At 41.5% G+C, this 11,349-nt stretch overlaps 1 protein-coding gene across 5 annotated transcripts in view; it reads right to left on the bottom strand.

Moving 5' to 3' along the window:
• Nucleotides 1-8,785: 8,785 nt before the first annotated feature.
• PARM1 (prostate androgen-regulated mucin-like protein 1) overlaps nucleotides 8,786-11,349 on the bottom strand; it is a 36,427-nt gene continuing 33,863 nt past the window's right edge. For all 5 annotated transcript variants that reach the window (XM_087713340.1, XM_087713339.1, XM_087713336.1 and 2 more), the window contains one exon: nucleotides 8,786-9,615. In XM_087713340.1, the coding sequence (XP_087569466.1) occupies nucleotides 9,446-9,615 (170 nt within the window). In that variant the 3' untranslated portion in view covers nucleotides 8,786-9,445. The remainder of the gene's footprint in view (nucleotides 9,616-11,349) is intronic.

The raw sequence follows: 11,349 nt of genomic DNA, 5'->3' as shown, positions 1-11,349 counted from the left end.
CCCTTAATGATTACATACACACACACAATGTACAAAGGGAGCTCTGTCGATGTACAGATAGCCCTTGATTTATGACCCTTAATGATTATTCAGAGTTACAATGGACCTCCCCAGAGCTGTTTACAACCTGTTTTCAAAGTTACGGCTGCACCACCACCCTCCCTGCAGTCATATGATTATATTTTAGGCACTTGATGAGTGACTCACATTTATAGTGTTTTTTGTGGGTTTTTGATGTTTACTTCATGTTTCAGACAAAAACTGGCGATTGCTTAATGTCTGTGATGTTTACTGACTGACCACCTCAAAAAAATAATCTTTAAAAAATTGAGTCAACACAGGATGCCTTGACATATGATTGTAATGACTTACCACCATACTTCTGGGCTCATTTATGGTCATAACTGAGTATACTCCCCAAGGCTGCATGGTTAAATCAGAACTGAATTAACAGGAAGTTAAAACACCAAGTAAAACATGACTGAACTTTAATATCACAGAAAAGTCAAATCAATGTTTAATTGGCTCAATTAGCTAACAGAACACACTCCTTTGTGAACATATGAAAGGAGACACAGACTGTTAGCTAATCTCATTTAGGTAGCAATGAAATCAAGGGTGGATTTCAATTTTTTTTACTACCAGTTATGTGGCCGTGACTTGTTTGGTGGGTTTGGCTTGTTGGTCATGTGGTGATCGGCATGATTTGTTGGTCATGTGACTGGGTGGATGTAATGGCTTGTTCATGTGACTGGGTGTGCGTCACTCAGGTCAATGAGCGCCTTGCCTGGCCTCTCCTCGCCTCAAAGGCCTCAACGAAATACCATTTCTCTGTCTATTTACTATTTCTGAACATCCAAAATATACTATTTAATTCTATGTATATATGCCATATGTGTACATTCATATTACATAGCATAGAGTATATAGTGTACAGGCACACAAAGATACGTTATCTACTATATATATATATTATGTGTATGTACACATACACGCACACACACACACATAGAGCTCTTCTAATACTGTACACATTCAACCTTACTTACTGCATTACGCACCCAGAGTCCACTTTCTGCCATACATTTAACTATTATTTCTATACATTAAAACATTATATATGCTTTCAGATGTTCTTTCCTAGCCTGCACATGACTGTTAGAGTCAGGAGATGTCATTGATTGAGTAAAATGTGGTGAAACTCATTTAACAACGCTCTTGCTTAGCAACCAAAATGTTGGGTTCAATTGTGGTCATGTCAAGGACTACCTCTGCTTTCCTCTGCATGGCAGCTTTGTTCTTCTCCTTTCTGGCAATTTTCCTCTCTGTTAGAGGCACCAATATAAAGTTTCCTGCTGGAGCAGGGGGCTGGACGATGGTCTTCAAGGTTACTGCTAAGCCTGCTATTCTATGGTTCTGTAAGGATCTTCTGCTGGAGTAGGGGGTTGGACTAGATCAGTGGTGGCAAGCTTTTCAGCACCAAGTGCCCAAACTGCAATCCAAAACCCACTTATTTATCGCAAAGTGCCAACATGGCAATTTAACCTGAATAATGAAGTTTTACTACCTAAAATAATTATAAACAAGGCAGAGTTCAGATAATTGTTCTATGCCCCCCTTTTATGCTTTTGAAATATTACATTTAGCAAAAAGAAAAAAAGAAAATTTTTGTAATATTTCTTTCTCTCTCTTCCCCCTCCCCCGTTTTTCTCCCTCCTGCCCCGTCTCTTTCTCTCACTTTCCTGCCCTCCCTTTCTATCCCTCCTCTTTCTCTTCCCCCTTCCTCCCATTCTTTCCTTCCCTCCCCTTTCTTTCTCTTCCCCTCTTTCTCTTTCCCCCTTCCTATCTTTCCATCCCTCCCTCCTACTCTCTTCCCCCTTCTTCTCTCTCTTTTCCTTCCCATCTCTTTCTCTACCCCCCTCTTTCCTTCCCTCCTTTTCCCCCATTCTTTTTCTCCCTCCCCCTCTTTCTCCCCCCCCTTCCTCACCTGTCTCTAAATCGCACCTCTTTGTAACTCAGCTGGGCGGGGAATGAAGCAACCTCTGCTGGAAAAGCTATGGAGATGCCTCCTTATCTTATCCCCCATGGTGGTTGGGCACTGCTGCTGCTGTTGGAGCTGCACCATTGGGTTTAGGGGCTTCTGCCTTCTTGCTGTGCTTTGCACCTTGCAAAGCCTCGCACGGACCTCTTTGGGATGCTGGCCTTTTTGGACCCCTTTCCTCCTTGCCCCCCCCACATCTACTCTGATGGCAATTATGGCTAAAAGGCCTGTGGAAGCTGAGGCTCCCCCCTCCCTTTTGCAGAAACTCCTCTTGCTGCAGAATTGGGATTGCTCTGTCTTTCCCTTCTCTTGTCCGCTTATCTTCTCCTGCCCACCCACCCCGCTTGCACAGTCTCAGTTGCTGCTGGTGGAGGGTGAGATTTCTGGTTTTACAGGGCTGTGAGGAAAAGGAGGAGAAGGAACAGGCCTTTCAAGTCTGCCCACTGCTTGGCCTTTTTGCAACCGAATTCTCTCCTCCTCCCCAACAGAGGACCCTTCCACCCGAATACTGCAGGGCAGAGCAACCCCATGACTGGTGAGAAGCTGCAGCAGCTAAAAGTTCAAATTTTCTCTGCTGCAGCACTTAGCGTTGAATATTGCGACAGAAAGAAGCTAAACTTTTTCCCCTTTATTCACAGCGGAGTTGCTGCTCCCTTTATGGTACCTCTTGGCCCCCTCCCTCCCAGGGGTCGAAGTACCTGAAAGGGACAGGCAGGCTGCTGTTCCCTTCCAAGCAGGCTCCGAATCCCTTCCTTTCGCTGCAATTAACAGCTTCTCGCATTCTTGAGAAGTTTTTATTTCCTGTGCAAGGTTTTTCCCTACACAGAATGGCTGAGAGATGCTTGCAGTGGGGCAAAATTTGGGGGTGGCAGATGGGGCAGGGCATGGGACTGGGTGGGCCACGAGATGCGCATCTTACCCAAGACTGGCAGCTCCGGATCTTGTGGCTTTTTCAGGATTTTCTTTAAAAAACAGCTCTCCAGACAAGCTTGAAAACTTCCGAAGTTGCTCTTGGAGGGGGCAGTCAAACAGGCAGCTTTCCCCCCACCCCAGATGCCTGCAACCACTCCTGTCCTTGCACAGTAAAGGTAATTAAGAACTTCTCGCAATTACGAGATTTTCTTTACAGTAAAGAAAACCTCGTGAATCTCAGTTTCTCGAAGTTGGGAAGTTTTCTTTCCTGTGCAAGGGCCGGGATTTGCTCTGAGGCTTCAAGCACCTGGGGAGGTGGGGGAATGTTGCCCATCTGCCTGCCCTCTCCCAAAGCAACCTCAAAGGTTTTCATGCTCATCTGGAGAGGCTTTTTTTAAAAAGAAACCCCCCCAAAAGCGGCAAGATCCGGAGCTGCCAGTCTCCGATAAGATGCACATCTTGTGGCTCACCCTGCCCTATCCCCTGCCTCAACTTCCACCCCCAAATTGCGCCCCACTGCAAGTGTCTCTCAGCTGTTGTATGCAGGGAAAAACCTTGCAGAGGAAAGAAAAACTTCCCAACTTCGAGCTCAGATTCACGAGATTTTCTTTACTGTGCAAGATTTTTCCCTGCACACAACGACCGAGAGACACTCGTAGTTGGGTGCAATTTGGGCCCACCCCCCACCCCAAGGCAAGGCCCATCAACCACGGGTAGACTCAATAATCCAGGGGTTGCTCCCTAGACCAGCTCCACCGAAGATCTCTTTCATCCTTTTTGAGTCGGTCCGCTTTGCTGCCTGGGGAACAACTGAAGCTAAACTGCTCCTGCCTGGCAGTGCCCCTCCCCCACTCCCTGGGAAGCCCTGCAGAGCTGGCACAACAGGCATGCGGGCTTGGGTGGAAGTCAGCCTTTTCTGCAGCATCCTCCGCCCCTCTTTGGATTGCCTTGCTGGGGGGGGGGACACTGCCTTTGCAGAAATGGAGCGGGTGCATGTGTAGCAGAAATGGAGCGGGTGCCTTTGCAAAAATGGAGCGGGTGCATGTGCAGCAGCCCCAGCATGTCCACTTGCCCTCCCACAGCATCATCACCACTGCACCTCTAAGCCCCAGCACAGCGTCTCTGTTTCCACCAAGAGCTGCCCACCCACCCACTGGTTAGGCCAGGCTGGGTTCCGACCTCAAAAGGCAAGCAGGCATGGGGCACCGCTAGTAAGGTCACATGGAAGGCAGGGAAGCATGACAAGGCCACAGGGAAGGGACTAGGCTGCTTGCTCCCTTCCCCACAGTCCTTCCATGTTTCCCTGACTTCCATGCAGCCTTCTGCTTGTCTGCCTTCACAAGCGGGCCATGGGAAAGGCCGAGTGGAGGGCAGGGAAGCATGGCAGGGCCACGGAGAAGGGGGCAGCTAGCTAAGTCATGACTCACAGGCTTACCTGGCACACAGATCAGGGGCGCAACACTTCTGGCAGCAAACTGCAGAACAGAGACCTGCAGGGTGGGTGGGGCGAGCGAGTGGCCGGTTCGGGGGCATGGCCAGGCTGCCATTACTACCAGTTTGGAAAGGTACACCAGATTTTTACTACCTATTCGGGTGAACTGGACCAAACCGCTAGAAGCCCACCTCTGAATGAAATCAGTACAGCACTAAAAGGCATAGTTTTTGTCCTCAGTATGAATGTCTTCTTTAGTAAGTAGTGCGAACCCATGTGATTTAAACAATTGTAACTTAAATGAAATAGGCTCAGCCATGATGTCACTATATTCAACCTTCCATTCAAATCAGCCACCATGTCTAATACCAATATAAATCTGCGCCTGTACATTGTATTTTATTTAATCAGCTTTAATGGTAAAATAGTAAGAAATAGCAGTCTTTAAAAACTTACTCTGAATAATGACAAAATTGAAGACAGCTGACATTTTAGATAACAGCACAAAGCATGTACATAGACTTTCATGCAACCAAATGATTTGTAGAACATTAAACAGAGCAATATTGTGATAAAATATAAACGTAAAAATTATGAATGCTGAGAAAATGTCAATTTTAAAATATTGTTATGCTGCTTAAATAAATATATCTCAAATATTACATTATATTATGTAATAATTAGAGCATGGAAAGACACAAAAACATCTTAAATTATCCCAAAATTGTTCATAATTCTAACATTATTATTATATAAAACAGATATGTTGAAAAATAGGAGAGAGAAAAAAATCATAGAAATTCACAATCAAATCATTTTTATTTATCACAACTGGTAGCATATAAATTGGCAAAGAAAAATAGTAGTGGCTTTATCTAAAGCAACAGATAATGTAAACAGATTAAAATCTTGAAGGGAAAACCTTGTAATGGTTTCATATGATTTATTTCTTAATTAAAGTTTTAAAATTTGACATTCATAGATGCCAAAAAGTATCAAGAAGTATTTATTATCTGCTTAAAATGTGACTCATACTTATTAGAGGGGGGAATGGTCACTACCTAAGTTGGTGGTTTTAAAACTGATTACATATTTAGATGGAAAATGAATGTATCAATGGAGCTTCCCATTTATACCAAGGATCTGGACCCCAAAAAAGTCTGTTGTGATAATGGCTAGAAAGGAATAAACCTCATTGGGAATAGCAGTAGCAGTAGACTTATATACCGCTTCATAGGGCTTTCAGCCCTCTCTAAGCGGTTTACAGAGAGTCAGCATATTGCCCCCAACAATCTGGGTCCTCATTTTACCCACCTCGGAAGGATGGAAGGCTGAGTCAACCCTGAGCCGGTGAGATTTGAACCGCTGAACTGCTGATCTAGCAGTAGCCTGCAGTGCTGCATTAACCACTGCGCCACCTCGGCTCTTTGTGCAGTTGGGAATCCAACTGCACAAAGCTAGATTTCATTCATTCATTCAATTGGACATCCATTTGTCTGGATAGTTTAAGGCAGTAATGGCTAATCTTTTTCTCCTCGTGTGCCAAAATTGACAGTGCATATGTGCATGCCCATGCCCATAATGCAATGCCCCCGCACATGCATACACAACACCCTTCCACTGCCCCCGCAGATGCATGCTCTCCCCCGCACTCCCCCCATGCATGCACATAATCCCCCTGTGGCCCATTTTGGGCCTAGTAGGGCTTCCTGAAGCCTCCTGAAACCAAAAACGGGTTGTGGGGGGGTGCGTGCATGACCCCTGCCCCCATGCACGTGCATGCAACCCCTGGCTGCCCCTATGTGCGTTTTCTGCATGTGCAGCAGAGATCTGAAGACCAGCTGTCTGGTGGGAGGCACACACACACATGTGTGGTGGACCTGAGCTAGGCATGGCTCGTGTGCCCACAGAGAAAGCTTCATGTGTTACCTGTGGCACATGTGCCATAGGTTCACCATCATGGCTTTAAGGGCTGCTACCTTGTAAATGGGTTGGACTAAAAACCTCCAAGATTCCTTTCGGGCCACTATGATTCTGATTCATTTTAGAGCTGATTTTCTCCAAACATAACATTTCTAATTACTTGCCAGTATAAATCACTGCACCCCACAGGCCAATGCATTTCAGGCTACCAAGTGAGAGCTGACCATTGTACAGCTTTGTCACATGAAAGAAAAATAACAACTATTTAATACACACAGTGGTAGGATTCAAATAATTTAACAACCGGTTCTCTCTCCTAATGACCAGCTGGGTAGGCGTGGCCAACTCAATGTCACTCACATCGAGGGGTGCTTCGCCTCATGACCGTGGGGATGCTGCAACAGTTGTAAATGTGAAAAACTGTCATGTCACTTTTTTCAGTGCCATTGTAACTTTGAATGGTCACTAAATGAACTGCTGTAAGTCAAAGATTACCTATACAAAAAAACTTCTTTGTTTGCAAAAAGCTGCCCTAAATACCAATCATTAGATTAGAAAACCTTATTATCACGAGAGAAAGTTAAAACAAATTGGAAGGAGGATCCACTTACTATCAGTGAGCAATCATTAGCCTTGGCCACTCTAAAGTAATCCAAGAGACTCCCAAAGGTGCTTTTTCAAGAGGCAACTGGACTTTCTGGAAACCAAGAAATTCTAGTTGCCTCTTTAAAAAAGCACCTTTGGAACAACCATGACCTGGATGACTGAAAATTCCCATAGAGAAGAGACTCCTGTGCTCAGTGAACTCACAAAGCATTCCCCCCCCCCAGGAGAAGCAATCATTAGATCCATTTGCACCCCTTAAACATACCAGCTGGTCTCACTTGCTTCACAAGATATCCTAAGGAAATCATCCAGATTTAAGGAAAGATCATATGCCCCCGGAACGGCAGTAAAAAAAATCAGACAGAGTGCCAAGTTTGCATCCTGCCTCTTGGAAGTATACCCAAATCAGTATAAAAAGCTTTTTAAAAAGTCAAGCCCCTAATAAAAATACCAGCAAACAAACAAGAGAAGCAGTTCAGGGTAGTCTGGACATACTGCTAAGAACAACTAATGGCTGTTACAATGTAACAAGGCTTAACCAGAAAGGCAGTTTCTGAAAACACTTAAAGATAAGCAGGATTAAGCTAGAAACAACACAGAGGCGTGCCAGAATGTTTTTGTCCTGCCTTCCTGACAGGATTAGCCCTGTAAAGTGGGGGGGGGGGGGAGGAAATTTTCCTTCCAACAGGCAGTTTTCTGAAATGTCCAGAAAGTTAACAAATGGTTCTCATGAACTGATGCAAACCTGTTGAATCCCATCACTAAATGTACAGAATAATATTTAGTATAGCTTTTTCACAAACTGGACATTTTTTTTTTCATTTTTATGGTTCTATTGATAGGACACAGTAGTGAGATAGAGCAGAATATAGAGATGAATATGAAAAATGGGGGTTTGTTGGAAAATGGTAGCAGTCTGTCTTCCACTACTTTCAAAATATAGTTTGTTGCTATTATCCTCTGAACTATACTATCTAAGCAAAGATAGAAAAATCTGCTGTCGAAACTCAATTTCACTACTCAGAGTTTATTATTCTCCTCCAATTTCCTAGGTTTTATTTTATGTCTTGTGTTTTTAAAGCCATTTTTCAACATTAAAACCAAATCTTACAGCAGACTCTCCTTCCTTTTCACCTCCTCAAAGATTCATGGTCAATTTTTTACTTCAGTCTACGATATTTGCAGATGAGACTTAAAGAGGCTCTTTGACTTTGATGAAAGTTTACCTGTAAATTATTCTTATAGCATGGTCTCTGGATTTTAAGGGTGCTACTTGTTTGTAGGGTTTTCAGATGTAACTTGAAATATGGTTGTGCCCAACAAAATGGGAAGAATGCTTGGTGAAGTGGAGTCTGTTTACCCAATCCTTTTTTAGGTACTTGTGTTTAGAGAGATTAAGAAAACATCTGAGAGATTCCACTTGTCTGTAATTCCCCACCCACCCACCCTCCACCCCCAATTTATTAGCAAGAAACTGCTGGGAAATTTAATTTAAAGGAGTAAAGCATCATTGTTAGTCAATATTCAATTATATTCTATTTATCTTTTTTCATCCAGTTGAGAAATTGTGATGGAAGTATCAAACTAAATTAAGGTCAATATTACCCTGCTTCCCCCAAAATAAGACCTGCCTGGATAATAAGTCTATTCAGGCTTTTGAGTGCATGCGCTAAAATAAGCCCTCCCTCAAAAATAAGTTCTTCCTGAAAATATTGCAACACAGCAACAGTCATGAGGAGACGTTTGTTGCCTCCTGCACCTCAAAAATAATAACACCACCCCAAAAATAAGGCCAAGAGCTGTGTTATTTTTGGGGAAACACGTAACACATTAATGCTGAATCCAGAAAATATGGAATAGTTAATACTTGGTACAAATCAAAGAGGTAATATTTTATTTTTGGAAATAATCTCATTTTTTACATATCAAATCTAATAGTTTGTGTTTTTCTGTGGGAGAGAATTATTAATTTCATTCCTTAAATATGATATTTGTTTGTTATCAGTGGACCAATAGCTGTTGCCTCTGTTAAAGAGTTTTGTTGAATTGGTATGATGAAAGAAGACAGAAGCAATTGACATGGTACTGCCATTTATAGCGACTACTTAACAAAGCAGTTAACAAGAACTTCAATGAAATATAAGATAGTACAATATTCAACTGAATCTTAATAAGAACACTCTTCTTTCAAAAACAGCCTGGTAAAGCAAATGAACATGAGTTGGTATTAATCTTTGGAGCAATTTTTACCTTAAAGGTTTGCTAATGGACAGCTAAAAAGGCCATTCTGTTTCTTCATGCCAAATCTGCCAGGAACAGTTCACCTGTTATAAGTTGTTAAAACTTCAGTTTTATCAGAGTATTCCATATAACCATCTTTTTCCAGAAATTGCACCAACATATTAAATAAGATTTGATAATTTATTATAAGCATCACTTGAATCGGATTCTCATTGTAGAGTTTAGCTTCTATTAAACTCCAAAGATTAACTGGAAGAAACAGCAAAAGGAATAAAATATAGGATTTCATGTCAAAAGATACTGGAACATAGTGCTTTTGGTGAATTAGGTGTGTCATGACACAAAAACAGCCTTGGCATGGCTAATATTCTTAGATTAGGAATCATCATATAGTGGGTTGTTGTAGTTTCCCCAGGATCCATAATCATGGTCATCAAAAAGTCTGCCATATGAAGTATGCCTAGGAATGAAAAAGAAACAGTATCTTACTCTAGTTAGCCATACATTTCACTGTACCTTCATCACAGAGATTTCTCATTATCATAGGCAGAGTAAAACAGAAATTGATCAACATCCAAGTACATGAGGGCAGATATGATATTGTTGCCAATATGGAAATGTGGTGCGATGAAACCCATAAATGGAATATACAACTAAATGGATTTAAATTATTAAAAATACCAAGATCTAATGAAGAAGGAGGTGGAGTTGTATTATATAAAAGAAATAACTATATCTCTACAGAAATACAGCAGAACCGTATTGGAAATCATCTTGAATGCATTTGGGTCAATATAAAAAATAAGAATGATATTGCTATAGGTATATACTGTAGGTAGGTCACCCAACCAAACAGAGGAAATAGATGAACTTTTTGCTAATAAATTAATTAAGGTATATAGGAAGCACATCATAGTAAGGGAGAACTTTACCTACCCTAATATCAATTGGGAAATAAACTCTGTAGCTAGTGGAAGATCAAATAGATTCCTGACAAATTGAGCAGAAAACCTGTCTCCCTAAAGGTAGAGGAGGGAACTAAAAAGTCAGCCATACTGGACTTAATTCTCACTATTAGGGATGAAATGGTAGGTGTTGAAGTTACAGGAACCTTGGAGATGGGTGGGTAGTGATCATGCAATACTGGGATTCAACATTATGCAAGCACAAGCAATAAAACAAAGGCAAACTATAGTCTCTGGTTTCAATAAACCTAAAGAGAGCTTGAAAAGGATTCCATGTATGAGAATCCTCAAAGGGAAAACAACCTAAGGAGCTTGAGAAAATTTGAAAAATGAGATTATAAAAGCGCGATATAGCACAATTCCAATGATGAAGAAAAATAAAAGCTGAAAATAAACCAACATGGCTGCACAAAGAAGTCTCTATAAAATGGAAGACAAAAAAGACAAATATGAAAAGTGAACAGAGGGGCACATAACTAAGGCAGAATATCAGCACATAGCCCGAACCTGCAAAGATGAAGTTAGGAGAGCTAATGTTCAAATGAACTAAGGGTTGCAACAAAAGTCAAAAATAACAAAAAAGCTTCTTTCAACATGTAAAAAAAACAAGAAAAAAAGTCAAGGAAATGATTGGTTCATTAATGGGAGAAAATGGCAAGAAGGTGATGAGAAGCAAGGAGAAAGCGGAACTGCTTAACTCATTGTTTGCATCTCTCTTTACACTAAAGGAAAAAACAGTCTAATCTATCAAAAAAAAAAGTCAAAATAAGCAAGAAAATGATAAGAAATAGTCATGGGTGCCCCAACTTTGGAGGATTTTAAGAAGAGATTGGACAACTATTTGTATGAAATGGTATAGGATTTCCTGCTTGAACAGGGGATTGGACTAGAAGATCTCCAAAGTCCCTTCCAATTTTGTTATTCAGGTTTTTTCCTGTTATTACACATACTTCTGGAAAATAATTCCCTCTGTCCACTTAACATCTGTCCTTGAATCAATCAACTGCCAGGTTAATGAGACATAGTAGTTTCATTCCTCAAATTTGTTTGGAGAATCAACATTGTTAATAGGAACACCCCTCATCTTAGTTCAGTACTTATTTCAATCATGAAGTTATCCTCCTGTCAATTTTAAGAATAAGTTCAAGAAAACCATCAGCAATATAGAATTCTACCTTGCTTAGCAGCAGCAAGTTAGTCTTTAACTTCCCAGAAAAGAATTGCAGAGC

Source organism: Thamnophis sirtalis, unplaced genomic scaffold (assembly GCF_051295495.1).
Source record: "Thamnophis sirtalis isolate CommonGarterSnake01/CBP01778 unplaced genomic scaffold, rThaSir2_p1.2 scaffold_4, whole genome shotgun sequence".
Classification (NCBI taxonomy): Eukaryota; Metazoa; Chordata; class Lepidosauria; order Squamata; family Natricidae; genus Thamnophis; species Thamnophis sirtalis.
The sequence above is the reverse complement of the archived record's forward strand: the minus strand, read 5'-3'. Positions and strand labels throughout refer to the sequence as shown.